We start from the raw sequence: 22314 nt of genomic DNA on the forward strand, positions 1-22314 counted from the left end.
TGCAATAAGGCATTCTGGGCATAGTAGTTCTTTATCACTCTGTTAATGGCAATGCACCATCAGTCTTCACTGAAATTATAAGGACCACTATGGAGTACCTTTTGACTATTATAAATTTGTTCACTAACAATATTAATTTGATAAGGTATTTTTCTAATCTGTTACCACCTCCAATCACTGGGATTCCACAACCTCCCTGAGTAATCTATTCTAATAATGAACTATCCTTATAATTAGAAAGTTTTTTCCTAATAACAAACCTAAATCTCCCTTGCTGAAAATTAAATCAATTACTTCTTACCCTACCCTCGGTGGACATGGAGAACAATTGATCACCACCCTCTTTACTGAAGTCTTTAACATATTTGAAGATTTATGTTCGCCCTCAACCTTTGCTTCTCTAAACTAAGCATGCCCAATTCTTTCAACATATCCTCATAGTTCAGGTTTTCCAAACCTTTTATCATCTTTGTTGCTCTCATCAGGACTTTCTCCAACTCTCCCGTTCTTAAAGTGGATTGCCAAAACTGGATGCTGTAATCTAGATGAGGCCTCACCATTGCCAAGTAGAGTGCATCAATTATTTCCTGTGTCATATGTAGGATACTCCGGTTAATATACCCCAGAATGACATTTGCCTTTTTCACAATAGCATCATATAGAATCATAGAAATGTAGGGCTGGAAGGGATGTCAAGAAGTCATTAAGACCAGCCTCCTGCACTGAGGCAGGACCAGGTAAACCTAGGCTCTCCATGACAAGTGTTGGTTAAACGATACAACCTCAGAAATTCCTTTCCCTAAAATAGATTTTAGACAAGTCAAGGGTGGCCTTTTTCCATTACAACAGTAACAAAAGTAAACAAAAACCTGTACTTAAAAACCTTCAGTGATGGGGATTCTACAATCTCCCTTGGAAACTTATTCCAGAGTTTAACTACCATTATAATTAGAAAATTTTAAGATATCTAACCTTAATCTACCTTGCTGAAGATTAAGGCCATTACTTCTTGTCCTACCTTCAGTGGACACGGAGCACAACTGATCACAGTTCTCTTTATAACAGCTTTAACACATCTGAAGACTTATCAGGTCTGCTCTCGGTCCTCTTTTCTCAAGACTAAACATGCCCACTTTGTTTAAACTTTTCTTATGGGTCCGATTTTCTGCCAGTTCTGCACCAGCCTTATAGAGTCATTTAATCTGGCCCATATTTACCTAGTTTGGTTATTATCTACAAGGTGCTTAAAAACTGTTTAATAATTTGTTCCAGTATCTTTCTGGGTATCAAAGTTAGGCTGACTTGTCTATAATTCCCGCAGGTCCTACTTTTTCCCCTTTTTGAACACAGATATCATATTGCCCTTTTCCAGTCCTCTGGGACCTCACCTGTCCTCAATGAGTTCTTAAAAAAAACTGTTAATGGATCAAAAATTGCTTTGACAAGTTCCTTAAGTACTCTAGGGTGAATTTCATCAGGCCCTGATGACTTGACTGCATCTAACTCATCTAAATATTCTTTATCCTGTTCTTTCCTATTTGAGCCTGTGTTCCTTCCCCTTTGTTGTTAATACAAAACTAAGAGTAAATACTAAACAGGAAGTGTGGTCAGCAAGAGAGAAGGAGAAACAGAAAATGATAGCGCTTGAAGCCCAAAGGCAGAGAGACTCTTGAGCAGGGGATGATTCTCATTAACCAAACAGCGGAGAAATCAAGGGAAATTAGTATAGAACCCTTAGGGTATGTCTATACGTGCAAGATCAAAAAAAACAAAACCAAAAAAACCCACCCCCATTACCCCTGTGGCAGTGAGTCTCAGAGCCCGGATATACAGACTCAGGCTTGTGCTATGGAATTAAAAATAATGTAGATGTTCCCACTCAGGCTGGAGCTTGAGCTCCAAGATCCTCCCACCCCCGACCGGATTTCAGAGCCCAAACTCTAGCCTAAAAGAGAATGCCTATGCTGCTATTTTTGTGCTGTTGTGCAACTCAAGTCTGCAGATGTGGGTTCCGAGACACTCTGCCGTGTATTTTTTTGTTTTTGCAGTGTAGACACACCCACATACGAAATTAGACAGAAATAACCAACTTAACTAGAATAAACTAATGCTTTACAGTAACACATAGGGAAAATGAAAGACAAAACTCCAGAGTGAGTTAAACAATACAACCTCAGAAATTCCTTTCCCTAAAATAGATTTTAGACAAGTCAAGGGTGGCCGTTTTCCATTACAACAGTAACAAAGGTAAACAAAAACTAATGAGTACCGAATTCAAATATGGGCCTTCAATCCCAAAGGATTCTCTAACCAAACAATTCTCCTAGAGAGTTCATCCCCATGTTAAACAGAAACAGAAAAATGGTTGGTTTGTTTGTTTTCCCACTGAATGCATCCAATGAAGTGAGCTGTAGCTCATGAAAGCTTATGCTCAAATAAGCTTTGTTAGTCTCTAAGGTGCCACAAGTACTCCTTTTTCTTTTTAGAAAAATGAAGGTATCTTGCCAGTAGCAAAAGAGATAGATCATATCATTACATAACTTAAGGAATGTCCTAGAGTACAAAACCTACAATGGAAGAATTAATGGCCCTCCTGCTTGAAAGCACCCACAGGAACACAGCCAGATCAGCCAGCCTCCCTTTCATTTCCCAGAGAGTAATTAGCCAATGGCAACTATGCTTTGGAATGAGTGCAACAGTTCTTACAAAAATACATCTACTTTTTTCTAAACTACCACTTGCTCCCATGCACGTGGCACAGGAGTGTCAAAAGAGCAGGAGCAGAGCCCTCTTATCTTGCTTTTTATCAGCAACATATTCACTCACCTTATGTGCCCTATAGCTTTAATATAGTTCAGCACTTGGAATTTTGGGGTTTGCCAGAGAACGATACATTCTGCTATATGACTGCAATGGAGGACACTGATTTCTGACAAAGCTTTTGCAGAACTTAAGCATTTCTTCTTTGCCAGTTTTGGAAGTCATATCATGGTCAACAGAACACAGCTAAACAATTGAAAGTAAGTGATGAGATTTTTAACAACACACTAAGGAGTGGAAGGAAACTCCTTTCTCAGTCCACTTACAACACAGTCTTTACACTATATAAAATACAAACTTGCTCCATTCCTTGGATTTGGTTTTATTAACAAAGAACACCGCTTTACCAATTTTTGATTCAAAACAATATTTTGCCTCTTACCTCATGACTACTTCCTTTATTTAGTAGCCTTTTGTGAAGGACCTTGTCAAAGGCTGTTTGAAAAACTAAATCAACTATGTCACAATCAGTTTCTCTTTATCCAATACTAAATATGTTCAAAATATTTTAATATATTAGTGAAAAATTTCCTTTTGCAGAAACTGTGCTGAACAGACCATATTATCAGGATTTCCAGGTCTTTTATTATTCTACCATTAATTATCGTTTCAATCAATTTCCCAGGTAAGCAAGCCTTACTGGCCTCTAATTCTCCAGTTCACCCCTTGAGTTTGTTTTAAACATAGTATGTGTCATTAAGAGATGGCTAATGTATTTTATTTATTCATGTGTCTGGGTATCTAAACAACTGATACACATCACTTTTGATACCTACTATTGACTTCTACTTGACTTTTTGAAGTAAATGGAAAGAAATTTAAAAAAAAAATCAGATATGCAGGTTTGCTTGGATTAAAACTGCACATATTATATACATTTTCCAGTTTATAATCTTTAACCGAAAGTGACTTTGCTTGGGGATCTGTACTAAGCCAGGTTTAGTTTATGACAATGCAATTCTCAAGACAAATTGTTTGCCCTCAATCTTGTTTTAAACATGTGTAGGTTCTTCCTGTACTGCTTACTGAACTCACAGGAGGTGGACAGGCAACCTGTGGAGCTAGGGAACTGCAGCATTGTCGCACAGAATGCAACTGAACAGAAGAGGCATTCATACTGTGCTCCGTAGTACAGCTCAACATAAAAGCTAACACTGTAAATAACTCTGTATTCTTGAAAGAGCCCTGTTAACCTCGAGACCTCAAAGAAAGCTCTTACAGAAGGACAGAAAAAATGAATTCTATTCAAAAACAAAAAACCACACAGTGATACATTATATAATTTCCTACTAAGAATGGAAAAAGCTAGACTGGTTCCAACTGACTGAACCAGAGAACAGCAGGAAAGCAGCAGTTACAGGCCAGGTGCAGTTTATGTACAGATCACAGCAGGCCTACAAAAATATGCACCCAGACCTACTTCTTATTTTTAAATTAAAAATAAGAAAATTGAACAATGTATTTTACATTATTTTAACATTACATTGGGGAGCTGGGAGTGGGAGGGACCTTCTCAGTGCAGGATTTTACAGAGATTATATGAAGGCTATAACATAAATGAAGAATGTCTATGGTACCTGTATAAACTCCCAACCACCAATCTCATTGCCAAGCCTGACCACACCGGTATACAAAAACTTGATCACTGCTATAAAAATTACCAGTAAATCATCCCTACTTTTAAATAATGTAAAGGCTCTTAGAAAAACAGCTCCTGCCCCCCACAAACAACTCAAACTATCTGAACTTTGCTTTCATGGTGTTAATAATCTCGTGTTATTTCAACATATTTTGTGGTATAAATACCTTTAAACTTTAAAAAAAAAGGGAAAGTAAAACAGCAGTATTAAAAAACAAACCAATAAAAGAGAAACTCATGGCTGTGACTGGCATCTGATGAGATAAAGCATAATGGAACACTCATATATTGTTTAAATATCTATCGAGGTGAAACTAGTCTGACCATATTTAGGAAATACTGCAATACCTTCCTCTTTGAAAAAGTCTTTCCACACACAATGCTCATAATTCCCACACCACTACCTCTAGACCTCTACCAATCAAAAAATAAGCGGTGGGAGGAGTTGATAAAATCTTTAAAAAAATAAAATCAACAAAAATCCTATTCCTAGCACAGTTTTAACCCTGAAATGGGTGAAGTGCCAGAAACGCCACAGAATCCACTAGGGATTTGTTTATTGCTACAGGTTTTACATAGAAGACACTCAGGTACTATGGTGATGGGCAGCAATACAAAATTCTAAAATTGATATTTAGAAAATGGTGCACACACCACACTTCATATAGATACTTAATGCAATGAATCAGAACAGCTCCTTTGGGGTCTGACACAGATCTTGTTATAATCCATAGAAAACTCCCATTGACTTGAATAGGCTTTGGATCAGTCCATTAGAGTATTGTGCAGAGCTCTGACACGGTTTGTTTGAGGCTTCTTAGCAGATGTAACTAGTTAACACAATTCCTCCTTACTGCATGGCTGTATTCTTGTGTACATCAGTTTTGTTCTTCACACCATATCCCTGAATAGCCTGAAGCAGCAGCTTCAAGGGACCAGAAGGGCAGCCGTCTCTCAAACTAATCCAACAGAGCCCATTTCTAGTTATTTTAACACCAACAAGGTGAAACAACTTTCAAGGTTAAGCCTAACAGTTTTGACAATGTCCCCTTCCTACTGGTAAATTTGCAACTGAAAGCTATTCTGGAGAACTGGATTCTATTCCTGCCTTTGCCACAGAGTTGCTATGCAATGCCAATCAAATCACAAACCAAACACACAGGGGTGTTGTGAAAATAAATGCATTAGTGTTTGGGACACGCTTAGATGATGTAGTGATGAGAGCCACCGTAAAGCCCATGACACAAGTAACAATTCTGTCTTCAAAGCAGAGTTTGAATAGTGTATACTAAAAAAGGCATGGGACCACACTGAAAAATAAGGAGAAAACCAAATATTGAACAGCTACCTATTAAGCAAGCACCATCTATCCTGTGCATTGAACGAGGCAGGCTTCCGATGGGGGGAAAAAATTGTTTGTGATCAAGTCATTAAAGACTGTACCTTAAAGCCTATGCACAAGGGGGAAGTGGGTTAAGAATGCACAGGAAACCTAACTTCTGAGTACTGTATTTCCAAGTTTAATAGAGTGCTTTTAATGTACGGTTTTGGACATCATACAAAACAGATTCCTTGTGAATTTAAATTTCATGTGAAAAACCTTACCCCAAAAGAAGCGTTGTATTGAATGGGAGAACAACACTTAAAATTGTATGGAAAAGCTCTTTAAGTACATCAGGTCTCATGGATGCCACAACCCCACATGTTGGCAGCATTTAACACCATGGCAATAACAGGAGGATGTATTGCGGGCTTACCTGATATTCATTTGGCCAGAAGGTGCTGACAGCCAGCTCAGCTCGAAGCCAGTCCTTGCCAGTAGAGCCTGTCACATTCCAAATGGGATTAGCAAGAGGTCCCTTGTTCACCCTAACTAAGATGTTCAAGGTTCCAGGGTTCGCTCCACTCTTGCTATATAAAAGGTAACTGAAATCAATGCAGTGAGTGTCATTTTCCTTCATCGTAGGAAGTTGAAGTCGAGCCTTTTCTCCAGGATCATGGTCTGAGGAATCCACTATCATGCATGATCCTGGAGAGAGAAAGAGTTGAAGATAGATAAATGCAGGGATTCAAAACAGCTCACTCTAAAAAAGAGGGAAAGAAGATACATTGGCTGGCAGGCACTAATGTTCAAATATATTTAAAATACAATGCAAACAAAATATTGAGACTACAGGAGTAGCAACAGATTCAAAGGAATTTAGGCTGCTAGCCACCCAGGGGAATCCACTGACTTAGCCACTTAGGCAGTCTATACAAACATGGGAAAAGAGAGGCACTTGGGAATGCGATCCATTAATGGCAGCACACTTGGCGGGGGTGCTATGTAAGCTAGGCCCACCCATCTAACAGCATCAGGTGCCTAAATCCGGGCTATAGGGTGGCATCTATCTGTGCCTGCAATCCACAGCTGGGAACACTTTCCTGGAGTCAGGCACCTTAGGCACCTAAACTAGTTCTTGCAATAATGGCAGCAACACATTCTTAACTCCACACAAAACAACTAGGGTGGGCGGATGGTCACCCTTATAACCTTTAGCCCAGTAGTTATGGTACTCATCTCGGATGTTCGAGACCCCACGTCAAATTCCTTCCTCTGCCTCATGAAGAGAAGGGATTTGAACCAGGCTTTCCCACCCCTCAGGTAAGTTCCCTAACCACTGGGCTACAGAGTCATTCTCACTATCTCTTGTCCAATGAGTAATTATTAACACAAAGCGGAATGGCTTCAACAAGAGATACTGAGAGAACCCCACATGAAAATATCCCATATTCCATCCTAAATCTGGGGTTTGGGAGACAAAGGGATTTAAGTTTTAAGGCCCAGATTTAACAGATCTGGGCCATTCTGCCTTGCTGAATTTTCCTAGCAGTTTCAAATGGATACAGGAATCTTTTTTCTATTTCCTATCTTATACTTTTGGGTAGCACTCTTTTTGCCTGTTTAAGAACTGCTACATTTCATGCCAGAGATGGCTGTGTTTCAGTGGAGAGTTAAGTGAACCATACATTCGGTTTGTATAATGGTTTCTGAAGTACTTTGTGATCCTTTGGGATGAAAGACTTTACAGATCTCAGTTATTTTAAGGTGCCGTTCTGCTCTACAGAAACTAAAAATGGCACTGTGGGGTTCTAAGTTTATCATCATATACCAGAGTATATCATCTCTGGACTGCCAGGTCAAAATTTGCTCAATTTACAAGTATAAATATGTTTTTTGTAATTAATACCTCAGCATCTCAACCTGGGATCACATACATTACCAGAAAAAAGGTTTTGCAGTCCAAATTACACTCTCCATTACACCTGTGTGACACACTTCTCTGCAATGGGGTTCCAAAGCCACAACCAACCAGAACTTGGCCCTCAATTGCAACTCGAATTATTCTGATGATTCTCAAGAGAGAGAGAGACACCACCTCAGTCTCTCCTGGCCCTATTGGCTCAGAAAAGCTAACAATAACTGGTATTAAAAGTAGCAAAACATGTCAATAAAGTAAGCAGACAGGACTCTACATACAAACAGGGAAAGTGAGGCGGTGCATCTTTTCAGAGTAGAATATACATGCCATCGTCCCAAAAATATTTAAGTTGCTTTGTGAGGAAAGAACATGCTCTTTCCAGGGCTGATTTTTGTCAGGGTTGCAGGTTTAATGTTTGTACTAAAATGCATTTTGGACTCTTTACCCCTATGAATAAATATGAAATATTGTTAAACCACATAAAATGCCTTAATTTTCCTACATGTGTTCCTATAGAGCAATGACACTGAAAGATGGCCTTATATTGAGCTAGATCGTGCAACCGTTACTCAAATTTGTGAGCATTTATTCACACTAAGAGCCCCAGAGCCACATTCCTTGTGTGACTAAATTCTTGCAAACAGTAAGGGCTGCAAAATCAAGCCTATTGTTAGTAATTAGTGGAGCAACTGTGACAATTTTTAGTAAGCAAAAGTGCTCTTGGAGCAGTCAGGTGTATGATGTAAGTAAAATAAATTACACTATACGCCAGGAGGCATTGTGTGGAGGTTTTTGAAAATGCACATGAGCTACAGGAACAATAAATTGTTGATAAGTTATTGATCAGTGGAAATGTCATGAATATAGGGGGAAGGGTAGTAATCTTTATGTATGCAGTAGCATAAAATCCTTCCTTGGCAGCTGTACTGGATTGCCTTACCTGTAAAGGGTTAAGCAATTCAAATTACCTAGGTGGCACCTGACCAGATGGACCAATGAGAAAAGAAGATACTTTCAAATATGGCGGGGGAAGGATTTGTTTTTGTTCTGTGTTGTTCCCTCTCCGGAGGGAGGGAGAAGCCAAGCCAGTACAATACTGCCTGAAAATATACCTGAAATAATCCATCTGAAACCACAGAAACTGTGAGTAGGTTAAGTGATCTTTTGTTTTGGCTTGTGAATTTTCTTGCTGCAGCTTAACTACTTTGCCTTCAGGCAAAGAAAAAAAACTCCAGCTGCTCTCACCTGAAAAAAAAAAAATTAAAAAAAGTGTCCCTCCCTGGTTTTCAAGCACCCAAAAGGAAAAATGTGTCCTTTTAAAATCCTGAGGTCTGTGCTTCTGGTTCAAAATGATCCTACCGCTACTACCATGTCAGGGTTTCCCCCACACACACTCTGAACTCTGGGGTATAGATGGGGGGACCCACATGAAAGACCCCCTTAACCTTATATTCTACCAACTTAGGTTAAAAATTCCCCAAGGCACAAATTCCTTTCCTTGTCCTTGGACAGTATTACTGCCATCACCAAGTGATTTACACAAAAATTCAGGAGAAGGGGCACTTGGAATCCCTATCCCCACAAAATATCCCAAGCCCCTTCACCCTCTTTCCTGGGGAGGCTTGAGCATAAACTACCAACCAGTTGCCTTAGCAATGTGAGCACAGACCAGACCCTTTGTCTTCAGGACACTGAAATCAATCAGGTTCTTAAAAGAACAACTTTATTTATAAAGAAAAAAAAAAAATCACACCTGCAAAATCAGGATGGAAAGTAAAAAAAAATTTCAACACAGAGGATTCCCCTCTGGGCTCAGCTTCACAGTTACAAAAACAGGAATAAAACTACTTCTGTAGCACAGAAAAATTCACAAGCCAAAACGAAAGATAACCTAATGCATTTCCTTGCCCTACTCACAGTTTCTGTGGTTTCAGATGGATTATTTCCAGGTATATTTTCATGAGATATTGCACCTGCTTGGCTTCTCCCTCCGTCCGGAGAGGGAACAACACAGAACAAAAACAAATCCTTCCCCCCAAGATTTGAAATTATCATTTTTTCTCATTGGTCCTTCTGGTCAGGTGCCACCTTGGTTATTTGAACTGCTTAACCCTTTACGAGGTAAGGCAATCCAGTAAAGCTGCCAAAGAGGGATTTTTTGCTACTGCATACATAAAGGTTGCTACCCTTCCCCCTGTATCCATGACAGGAAATAAAAATGTTTGTGTGTAAATGGGATAGTAAAATCAGCATTTGACTCATTTGTTTGATAAAACTTTCCACTGACTTGCATAGCAATTCCGCACTGCACAATTATTCGCTAACAAAATAGAAAGCAAATGTTTTACAGACTCAGATAAATTAGTTTTTACAAAGCTATGTTACTCATGTTTTTTAATTATTATTTTGTTAATTGATCTAGGAATAAAAACCCTTTTTAAAAAAAGTTGTATACTTGATACAGCTTCAGTGCCCAGTTTATATTTGATTACCCATGTAGAACCCGCCATTATGATCTCTTTACAGGCAACTTGGCAAGATTTCATTGGCTAATTGCCAGCTCCTTCACTGTTACTGCTCATTTTTAAAAATGAAATGAAAGGTACTAGGATATTTAAGTTCATTATTATTACAACTCTCCAACAATTATGGTTTAAAATTGATAGACAATTGTGCATTGATGGTTCCTAGCATTGTTACTATAATGGACTCACTGGCATTCAGCTGTTATGCCTGTTGGCTCTAGAGTAAACTTCCAAAAACTATTTGGAACCTACCTTTTAGCTCAGAGATACTGTTGAAATCATTTGGTGGTTTCTGGTTAGTGCAGTTTGACATAACTTATCGTCACAGCTTTGGTGATTACTACTACTCATTTGGCCTGTAATGTGTTCACTACCATTTCTTTTGCTAATTTAGGATTAGAAGTAAGAAAGCAAAAAATACATTAAGATTCTGTTCTACAACACTAGCACAAAGACTCCTTCAGCCAACTATAGTGGTTGAACTTGCCTTTAACAAAATGCCTTCCGTAATTACATTTACTTTACAAATACTTTTAAATGATGGGCAAACCATCACCGTTTTTCCAGCAGAATGGAGGTTTTATTAAGAATTCTGATAGCTACCGCATAGGAGCAGATCAAACCCTTTCTGACTTTACCTACACACCCAGTGGAACAAACTGAGCTTAGGAGAGAACTGTAGTTTGCTGCCTATTCAGCAAAAAGGTAAAAGAACTGAAAAGCAAAAGTATCAAACCAAATCATACATAACTCATCTTTGGTACAAGTAGTTATAGTACATGTAATAAAAAATAAGGGCTGTCAAGCGATTAAAAAATTAACCATGATTAATCATGTGATTAATTTCACTGTTAAACAATAATAGAATATCATTTATTTAAATATTTTTGGATGTTTTCTACATTTTCAAATATATTGATTTCAATTACAACACAGAATAAAAAGTGTACATTGCTCACTATATTTATTTTTGACTACAAGTATTTGCACTGTAAAAAACAAAAGAGGGTACTGTAGTGCAATCTCTTTATAATGAAAGTTGAACTTACAAATGTAGAATTATGTTTAAAAAAAAAAAGAGACTGCATTCAAAAATAAACCAATGTAAAATTTTAGAGCCTGCAAGTCCACTCAGTCCTACGTCTTGTTCAGCCAATCACTCAGACAAACAAGTTTGGTTACATTTTGCAGGAGATAATGCTGCCCGCTTCTCGTGTATGTCAACTGAAAGTGAGAATAAGCGTTCTCATAGCACTGTTGTAGCCAGCATCGTAAGATATTTACATGTCAGATGCTCTAAAGATTCATATGTCCCTTCATGCTTCAACCAACATTCCAGGGGACATGAATCCATGCTGATGACGGGTTCTGCTCAATAACGATCCAAAGCAGTGCGGACAGACATGTTCATTTTCATTATCAGAGTCAGTAGCCACCAGCAGAGAGTTGATTTTCTTTTTTGGTGGTTCTGGTTCTGTAGTTTCCGCATCACAGTGTTGCTCTTTTAAGACTTCTGAAAGCATGCTCCACACCTCGTCCCTCTCAGATTTTGGAAGGCACTTCAGATTCTTAAACCTTGGGTCGAGTACTATAGCTAGCCTTATAAATCTCACACTGGTACCTTGCGTTTTGTCAAATCTGCAGTGAAAGTGTTCTTAAAATGAACAACATGTGCTGTGTCATCATCCAAGACTGCTATAACATGAAAAATATCGCAGAGTGTGGGTAAAACGGAACCAGGGACATACAATTCTCTCCCAAGGAGTTCAGTCACAAATTTAATTAACACTATTTTTTTAACGAGCATCATCAGCATGGAAGCACGTCCTCTGGAATGTTGGCCAAAGCATGAAGGGGCATACGAATGTTCAGCATAACTGGCACATAAATACCTTGCAATGCTGGCTATAAAAGTGCCACGCCAATGCCTGTTCTCACTTTCTGGTGACATTGTAAAGAAGAAGAGGGCAGCAGTATCTCCATAAATGTGAACAAACTTTTTTGTCTTAGTGATTGGCTGAACAAGAAGTAGGACTGAGTGGACCTGTAGGCTCTGAAGTTTTACATTGTTTGGTCTTTGAGTGCTGTTATATAACAAAAAAAAAAATCTACATTTGTAAGTTGCACTGTCATGATAAAGAGATTGCACTACAGTACTTGTATGAGGTAAACTGAAAAATACTATTTCTTTTGTTTACAAATATTTGCACTGTAAAAATGATGATCAAAAATAATATACATTTTGATTTCAATTACACAAAATGCAATATATATGAAAATGTACAAAAACATCCAAAATATTTAATACATTTCAATTGGTGTTCTATTGTTTAACAGTGTGATTAATCATAAATAATTTTTTTTAATCGTGATTTTTTTTTGACTTAATCGTATGAGTTAACTGCGATTAATCAAGAGCCCTATAAAAAACCCAAAATATATTAACTGTTTGTCCTCTTCAGTATTAAGAAGCCCTCCGTTAGTCTTTGGAAATTCCAAAGTCATACAATCTTTCTGCATATAGATATTGTATAGTACTCTTCTTAGCTTCATTTTTCAGCATTCAACAGTACTTAAAACCAAATTTGCATTTATCTACATATGTTCGTCCTCCAGCACAACATGAAATGCTCCAGACAGCACTTGTAACCATTTGTCACAAAGCCAAAACATCTGTTCAATATTTTGCAAACTACTTATTTCCCCCCTTTTTTAACAGACTTTATCCCATGAGAATGCAGAACCCTCCAACCGCCACTTCCTAAATTGCTCTAAGGAAACTGAAATTCAAACCAGGAATCAATGCCAATGTAAACGCCTCATCAAATTTATATCTTTGAAAAATGTTGCTGACGATACCGGTTTTAAATATTCTTATATTGCAAAGTGACAAATTATATTGCGTTTACATTGGCATTGATTCCTGGTTTGAATATTAAAAAAAAAAAAAAAAAAAACCACACTGCCTTAAGAAGACAAGGTTAAACTTAAACAGTAGATTACCCTAAGTTAGTTTTTAAGGCAATGGGTTGCAACATTTAAAAAACAATATGCAACACATATCCACATTCCAATAATTTATTCTATATGGAGAGTACTATTTTTGTACAATGCCAACAGATATTAGCTGTCCTACACAAAAGGTTTATAATTACAAGTCTATTAAAATGCATTTAATGTGGTTGTAAAGAAATCATTAATTCAACAACTTGGAACATGATTGGCTGGCGCAGGATCACGCTATTGGCAGATGCAAATGAACTGTAGGACCCCAATCCTGCAAGCACTCATGTATGTTCTTAACTTTACTAGGGTTGCCAAGTGCCCAGTTTTCAACTGGAAAGTCCAGTCAAAAAGAGGACCTGGCAGTGTCCAGACAGAAGTACTGACCGGACACCAAAAGAGTGGCTACCCCAGGGTCAGGAAAGGCGCTGGGTAATTAACCTGCACCAGCCCCTGCTCAGCCAGGGTTGCCGTCTACCTGCAGGCAGACTCCTTGTCATGCTGCATCAGCTCCCGTATCAGCCCCGAAGCAGAGGGAAACCAGCTTGGGGGAAGAGATGGAATGGAAAAGAGGAGTGAGTGGGGGGGGGGAGACCTGGGGGGGGGGGGGGGTTTGGAGGGGGAGAAGCGGCAGAGCAGGGGCAGGGCCTCAGGGGTCCAGTTACCAGCAATTAGAAAGGTGGCAACCCTAAACTTAACCCACATGGGCAGCCCTCAGTGAAGACAACAAAACACACACAAGAAGTCAATAAGACTACCCAAGTGTGTAAAGTGCACACATGCATGCTTGCAGAATCAGGACACTTTACACCTATGCAGAAATATACATTTCACAAGCTTCAGCAGTTATGAAGTGCAACTAATTGTAATTGTGTTAGAAAAGAAGATAACTGTAGCAGTTTTTTAAAAAAATATTTTAAACTAACTATTAACACATCATTTCGTTCTTTTATCATATATCTAAGAAGTGGACTTTGCTGAGTAGGTAATAAACAATTCACTCCCCACTCACCTCCCCCCAGGACGGGTAAAAACCTATGATTTTTTTTTAAATCAGATTTTTTTTTAATTGAAATTGGATTTTTTTGATAAAATGCTTTTTGAGAAAAAACCTATCTAAAGATCGTTTTAATTAGGATACATTATAGCTCAAAGGTATCTCATCATGGAATAGGGATTATAAATTCTAATTCTATAGTATGAGAAATGTTGAAGAAATGTTAATGTAATGTTTAAGAAAAGTTTTGTAAATGAGTTTCAATTGTTCATGGATTAGGGGTTCCAAAGGCTTCTGTATAGATTAGTTAGGTTAATCTTTCTATCTACCCAATGGGACTCAGTGCTCAGTTTAGAACACACCATCAGAAATGCTTAGTTTTGCAGTTCTCAAACTGTGGATTTGTGTCTCCAGAGGTAACATGCTTGTTAACAGCAAAAATGTTTGAAAATAAATAAATAATATATAGAGGTAAGAAATAACAGACCTCAACTCTATTGTTCCGCTGCAAATTTGTGTACACAGAATCAGTCCCTTACCTCTCTCTAACAGTGCAAAGTTTCAAAAAGTTCAATGAATAGAAGATTGTTGGGTGTGGAATAGATCTGGACAAGGAGCAGAAGTCTGGAGATAAATGTGAGAAGCTAGGGACATATGCTTGTTTTGTTAAAATATTATGTTTGCTGTTGAAGAAAAAAATCCAGAATACTAAACACTGTTGTTTTAGTTAAATAAAACAATTTAAATGTCTGTCTGGTGATGTTCTCCTCCTAATACAACATGGCAAGAAAATCCTCCAAATATTAATGATTAACCTCTTGAATTGGAGATAGTTCACCTCCCAATGACTTCATAAATATCTGCTTCAATTACCTTTGGAAAATGAAATAACTAAACAATCATTCATTTTCTGATATATCTGTAAAACTAATCTGAAAAGTTTTCAAAATACATCACTGTTTAAAAATGTATAGTGTGTACCTTCTAAAAATGGAACCTACATGAAGAATACGTATTAAGGTTATAATAACGAGCAAAAATGCACAATTTGATTTAAATCAAATCCACCCTGCCTCCCATATACTGTTTACATACAAGTTATGAGATTTTTGAAGTTATGTACATTCAACTGCACTTGCAGATTAGTGCACCTGAATAAGTCAGGTATTTGCATGTCCCCAGGTCCAATAAGATACCTAGCTGGCCCTGTGCAGGGGCAAATAATCTATTTGTAATTGCATACGGTGTTCCTATGCACAGTTGTACACACCTTACTTTGAAAGTTAAACTAAGAGTATCTTAGCACTACAAAGTCAATAGATTTAAGGTCATTACTGCTTTTAATAAAAAAAAAATGGCACATTTAACAGGACCAGTTAACATTGCTGACCAATAAACTGGGCGATGAATAATGGCCATAATTACTGGCAGTCGTGTGAAACTAGTAAAGCAAGGGAGGAGAGGATATACCTCAGATTATCACTTTAAATAACAAGACAGATTATACCAATATTAACTACTGATTAGAGCATATTTTACAAGAGGAGACAAAATAGCTTGGCTGGTTTAGCCTAACAGAACGAAGGCTAAGAAAGGATGTGATTGCTCTCTATAAATGCATCTGAGGAGAGTGAACACCAGGAAGGGAGAAGAGCTATGCAAAGTAAAGGACAATATTGGCACAAGACAAAATGGGTATAAAATGGTATAATAAATTTAGTCTGGAAATTAGACTAAGATTCTGGAACAGCTTCCCAGTAGAAGTAATGGGTGTAAACAATCTAACTTGTCTTAAAATGGAACTTGATAAGTTTATGAACAGGATTATATAATGGCGTTGCCTGCAATAGCAGGGGACTGGACACACTGACCTAGTCCTTCCAATCCTATCTCCTATGTTAAACAAAGGAGTAATGAGAGGACAGGAAATCAAGAAACAGTACAAAAACAATTATTGCACCTGACAGAAATATGAAATATGGTCAAGGTCACATGACTACCAATCCATAAGAGTAATAAAATTAGCAGTGCCAATTTTCAAACTTGAGAATTTAGAGCTATAGTTATAAGCACAGTAGTTAGCAGAACTATATATGAGACAGTTGAATGGTTTCATTCATAAAATGTTTGTCTGCACTGTCAAAAAAGGTGTGCATTTAACCAACCCACATTAGCTATCTTGCTGTAAAAGACATCCCACTTGGCAGCGAAGACAGCCTCTGTTAACATTAAAGAGTGTGTTCCTTTTTGTTTCCTGAATTTCATAGTCGCTAATTCCATCTTTGCATGATATTATCAGAAATGAGAGGTGAATATTATCTATTAAGTCATCTGTTCATACCCTGGCCTGTGAAGGACTGTTTCCACTATCTTTTTCTTGTTTGTTCAGGCCATTTTTATAAGCCCCAACTGATGAGACTGTCACCACTTGTCCTGTAGGACTACTGCAAAGCCAATCACATCCTACTGTCATGAAAATGTTAGCAGTATTCAGTCTGACTTTTATTGCACTTCACTGCTTTGGTATCTCTCTACACATTCCTCTTCATCCTTGGTGTTTACAGCCTCTTAAATACTTGTAGGCAGTTATATTCCTCCCCCATCATATTTAAAGTACTAATTTGCCTAGTTATACATACTTAATTTTTATTTCCCCTCAAATCAATCCCACACCAGCATCATTTTTGCTGCTCTTCTCTGTATTCCCTCCAATTTGTAAGTCACTTAAAGGTCCACAATATAACCACCCTCAATGTAGAACGACGACGAAAAGGTCAATGCAATTCTCTGGTGCATACAAAGAGGCATCAAGTTATGCAGTAATGAAATAATATTCCCTCACTGCAGCTTTGTAGTGCCCATCTTTAAAAAAGGGAAGGAGGAGAACCCGCGGAACTACAGACCGGTCAGCCTCACTTCAGTCCCTAGAAAAGTCATGGAGCAGGTCCTCAAGGAAACCATTTTAAAGCACTTGGAGGAGAGGAAGGTGATCAGGAACAGTCAACATGGATTCACGAAGGGCAAGTCATGCCTGACCAACCTGATTGCCTTCTATGATGAGATAACTGGCTCTGTGGATATGGGGAAAGCAGTGGACATAATGTATCAAAGCTGGCTAGATTGTCAGGCTCAACGGGTAGTGATCAACTACTCGATGTCTAGTTGGCAGCCGGTATCAAGCGGAGTGCCCCAGGGGTCGGTCATGGGGCCAGTTTTGTTCAACATCTTTATTAATGATCTGGATGATGGGACAGATTGCACCCTCAGCAAGTCTGCAGATGACACTAAGCTGGGAGGAGTGGTAGATACGCTGGAGGGTAGGGATAGGGTCCAGAGTGACCTAGACAAATTGGAGGATTTGGCCAAAAGAAATCTGATAAAGTTCAGCAAGGACAACTGCAGAGTCCTGCACTTAGGATGGAAGAATCCCATGTACTTCTCCAAGCTGGGGACCGACTGGCTAAGCAGCAGTTCTGCAGAAAAGGACCGGGGGATTACAGTGGATGAGAAGCTGGATATGACTCAGCAGTGTGCCCTTGTTGCCAAGAAGGCTAACGGCATACTGAGCTGCATTAGTAGGAGCATTGCCAGCTGATTGAGGGAAGTGATTATTCCCCTCTATTTGGCACTGGTGAGGCCACACCTGGAGTAGTGTGTCCAGTTTTGGGCCCCCCACTACAGAAAGGATGTAGGAAAATTGGAGAGAATCCAGTGGAGGGCAACGAAAATTATCAGAGGGCTGCGGCACATGACATATGAGGAGAGGCTGAGGGAACTGGGCTTCTTTAGTCTGCAGAAGAGAAGAATGAGGAGGGATTTGATAGCAGCCTTCAACTACCTGAAGGGGGATTCCAAAGAAGATGGAGATCGGCTGTTCTCAGTGGTGGCAGATGACAGAACAAGGAGTAATGGTCTCAAGTTGCAGTGGGAGAGGTCTAGGTTGGATATTAGGAAACACTATTTCCCTAGGAGGGTGGTGAAGCACTGGAATGGGTTACCTAGGGAGGTGGTGGAATCTCCGTCCTTAGAGGTTTTTAAGGCTCGGCTTGACAAAGCCCTGGCTGGGATGATTTAGTTGGTGTTGGTCCTGGTCCTGCTTTGAGCAGGGAGTTGGACTAGATCAGTGGCTCCCAAACTGGGGTTCATGAAATTTTACAGGGGGTTCTCAGGAAAACATTCTCTAATGGCAGACAGAGCTGTCCATAGGGACCCTGGGCAGCACGGGGCCAGCAGGCCGGAGCCCCAGGGACTTCCAAGAGCTAAGCAGATCAAAGCAAGCATATCTATCACACTGAGGAGATTTAAACTTCAAGACTCCTTATACAAAATAGAAAGGGAGGTGGATCTCTTTTGCTGTTTTTAAAATTAAATAGGTTGCTAGTGTTGTTTTTAAATTATTATGAAGAACAAGTTTAAGCTTTGTTATAACGTGCATTGTTTGCCTGGACTGCATGACCTGAATGACTGTGTAGGAGGAACTCTTTGAGTTGGCTTCTTAAATACCTTCATGCTGTTTCACATCTGATACTCCTTGATGAAACATAGGAGCCAAAGGCGCCAGTACGGGGGGGTGATGAGGGTCACGTACCACCCCCGCGTCGGCGTGACCCACCCCCCACTTTTCCGGCGGTGCTCCCCAGACTCCGGGGTGCATGCAGGCTTTGTCCCCAAGCCCCTTTTTTTCTACTGGCGCCTCTGATAGGAGCCTTGTCTTATAACAGGCTTAATCAAAGCTGATACAAGCTACAAAAGTGAGATCTTGGAAGAGTGTTGCCGTTTTCATAATGTAATAAAAATACTGTAATGATAAATAATAATTAATAAATAGTGTGTAATAAACATGTCATAAAAATACATTTTATATTTCCAAGATCACTGCTTTTATAATTTATGCTGAGGTCAGGGAGAAAATCCAGAAATATTCATTTTTAGGAGGGGGTTCACGAGACTTGACATTTTAGTGAAAGGGGTTCGCGGGTTGTTAAAGTTTGGGAACCACTGGACTTAGATGACCTCCTGAGGTCTCTTCCAACCCTAATCCTCTATGATTCTATTGGAAACACAAAGTGTCAAGGTTCCTTCCCCACTCTGAACTCTAGGGTACAGATGTGGGGACCTGCATGAAAGACCCCCTAAGCTTATTCTTACCAGCTTAGGTTAAAACTTCCCCAAGGTACAGATTTCTTTCTTGCCTTGGGAACCAGCTAACGTTAAAACCTGATACGCTGCCACCACCAAGCCATTTAAACAAAGAACAGGGAAAGAGATCACTTGGAGACATCTTCCCCCAAAATATCCCCCCCAAGTCCTACACCCCCTTTCCTGGGGATGGCTTGATAATATCTTCACCAGTTGGTACAGGTGAACAAAGACCCAAACCCTTGGATCTTAAGAACAATGAAAAATCAATCAGGTTCTTAAAAGAAGAATTTTATTTAAAGAAAAGGTAAAAGAATCACCTCTGTAAAATCAGGATGGTAAATACTTTACAGGGTAATCAGATGCAAAACCTTAAGTTACAAAAAGACACAAAAACAGGAATACACATTCCCTCCAGCACAGCGAATTTCACATGCCAAAAAAGCAAAGAAAATCTAACGCATTTTCTAGCTAGATTATTTACTAACTTTACAGGAGTTGGAAGACTTGCATCCTTGATCTGTTCCCGGCAAAGGTATCACACAGACAGACCAAACCCTTTGTCCCCCACTCCAGATTTGAAAGAATCTTGTCCCCTCATTGGCCATTTTGGGTCAGGTGCCAGCGAGGTTACCTTAGCTTCTTAACCCTTTACAGGTGAAAGGATTTTGCTTCTGGCCAGGAGGGATTTTATATCACTGTATACAGAAAGGTGGTTACCCTTCCCTTTATATTTATAACACAAGGTTTGCCCAAATCAATGCTAAGGAGCATCCCCACTCATTAGTCTAAAGACAGCATTTAGAAATAGGTTAGCGAGTTCCTTTTCAAAATACTTTGCACAATTATATCACCACGCCTGTATCTCAATATGCCTGGAAATTTAGCTATTTCTCCTAAAAACATTAAAAATAGTCAATGTTAACAAGATTAATATTGCAGGAAACCATACAAAAGGCCTCTGAAATTTGTTTGAACAGGAAAGATTTTTGCCTCCTGTTCTCAACTGTTGTGCTATTCCTTCTTCACAGCATTGAGGAATTGCTGTTGCCTTGTTTTAATTTCTTTACAAGCTGCGGGAAATCAAAGAGAATAGCATAATCACCAACTTAAACATAGCTGTGCTATTCCCTTCCAGTTTCTCAGAGTTGAGATGCAAATTAAGACAAGACTAATTTGCTGCAGAAAGTCCGACTTTGCTGCAGAGAGAAGATACAGGACATAGAATGGGGTAGCAGAGAGAGGAGGAATGCAGGAAGGAACTGGGAGATACTTTTTTTTTCTTTTACATTCACAATAGATAAAAATTGGGAGTTTTAGAAATAGACTTAAAATAATTTATCAGAAAGTTAAGCTACAATGGATGTGGAATGGAATACTCCACTTATCTCAACAGAGAAACCTGAACTAGTTGTCAGTTGAGCCGTCATGCCACAGCTCGCTCCAAAGCAAAGTCAAAGTACCGTACACTGGCACAACAAGGAAAGGAGAGGTACTAGTGAGTGCTTTGAGTTCTCCAAATATATTGTCTTTGCAGATCAATACTGAAGCTGGCAAGACAAAGGCAGTTTGCTAGCTGGTGAGTATCTCTGGGGCACTTTTACCGTCTTGCTACTGATTAATTTTGAGGGGCAAAAAGGAGCACTTTTCTGTGCTGGGAACTTGTCATCGAATTTATAAGAATATAAGAACGGTCATACTGGGTCAGACCACAAGTCCATCCAGCCCAGTATCCTGTCTACTGACAGTGGCCAATGCCAGGTGCCCCACAGGGAGTGAACCTAACAAGTAATGATCTAGTGATCTCTCTCCTGCCATCCATCTCCACCCTCTGACAAAAAAGGCTAGGGACACCATTCCTTACCCATCCTGGCTACCAGCCATTAATGGACTTAACCTCCATGAATTTTCCAGTTCTCTTTTAAACCCTGTTATAGTCCTAGCCTTCACAACCTCCTCAGGCAAGGAGTTCCACAGGTTGACTGCGCTGAGTGAAGAACTTCCTCTTGTTTTAAACCTCCTACCCAATAATTTCATTTGGTGGGAAATAACTGGCTAGGCAATAGTACTGCTGAAAATGATTTGGGGGTTATAGTGAATCACAAATTCAATATGACTCAACGATGAGATGCAGTTGTGAAAAAGGCTAAAATAATTCTGGGGTGTATTACCAGCAGTGTCATACATATGTGAGGCACGGGAAGTAAATGTCCTCCTTTACTCAGCACTGGTGAGGCCTCAACTGGAGCACTATTTCCAATTCTAGGTGACACACTTTAGGAAAAAGTGGACAAATTAGAGAGAGTCCAGAGGAGAGCAACAAAAATGATAAAAGGTTTAGAAAACCTGATCTACGAGGAAAGGTCAAAAAACTGGCATGTTTAGTCTTCAGAAAGAAGTCTGAGGGGGGACCTGATAAGAATCTTCCAATATGTTCAGGGCTGTTAGAAACAGGATGGTGATCAACTGTTCTCCATGTCCACTGACAGTAGAACAAATAGTAAAGGGCGTAATCTGCAACAAGGGAAATTTAGGTTAGATATTAAGAAAAACTTTCTAACTTCAAGGATAGTTAAGCACTGGAATAGGCTTTCCAAGGGAGTCTGTGGAATCTGCATCATTGGAGGGTTTTAAGAACAAGATGGACAAATCCCTGGATGATCTTGGTTTACTTGGTCCTGCCTCAGTGCAGGGGGCTAGACTAATGACCTCTCAAGGTCCCTTCCAGCCCTTAATTTCTATGATTCCAAGAAGAGTGTCACATGCCTTGCCCAGTTCATAATCATGCTAAGAGAACTTTTACTAACAGTAAAAAAAAAAAAAAAAAAAAGATTAGAAGGCACACACATCTCCTTTCCTAGAGCCATCTAAAGGTAGAGCCTCTCCTGCTAACTATTTCTGAGTCCACTGGCTGCAGCAGCTACAGAATTTCTTTTCCCCTTATTCCAC

General features: G+C 39.2%; 1 protein-coding gene across 20 annotated transcripts in view; it reads right to left on the reverse strand.

Moving 5' to 3' along the window:
- Window positions 1–22314, reverse strand: part of PTPRK (protein tyrosine phosphatase receptor type K) — a 577439-nt gene that overhangs the window by 365133 nt on the left and 189992 nt on the right. For all 20 annotated transcript variants that reach the window (XM_037894772.2, XM_043542882.1, XM_037894762.2 and 17 more), the window contains exon 3: window positions 6217–6488. In XM_037894772.2, the coding sequence (XP_037750700.1) occupies window positions 6217–6488 (272 nt within the window). The remainder of the gene's footprint in view (window positions 1–6216; window positions 6489–22314) is intronic.

This window comes from Chelonia mydas, chromosome 3 (assembly GCF_015237465.2).
Source record: "Chelonia mydas isolate rCheMyd1 chromosome 3, rCheMyd1.pri.v2, whole genome shotgun sequence".
In the NCBI taxonomy this organism is placed as follows: domain Eukaryota; kingdom Metazoa; phylum Chordata; order Testudines; family Cheloniidae; genus Chelonia; species Chelonia mydas.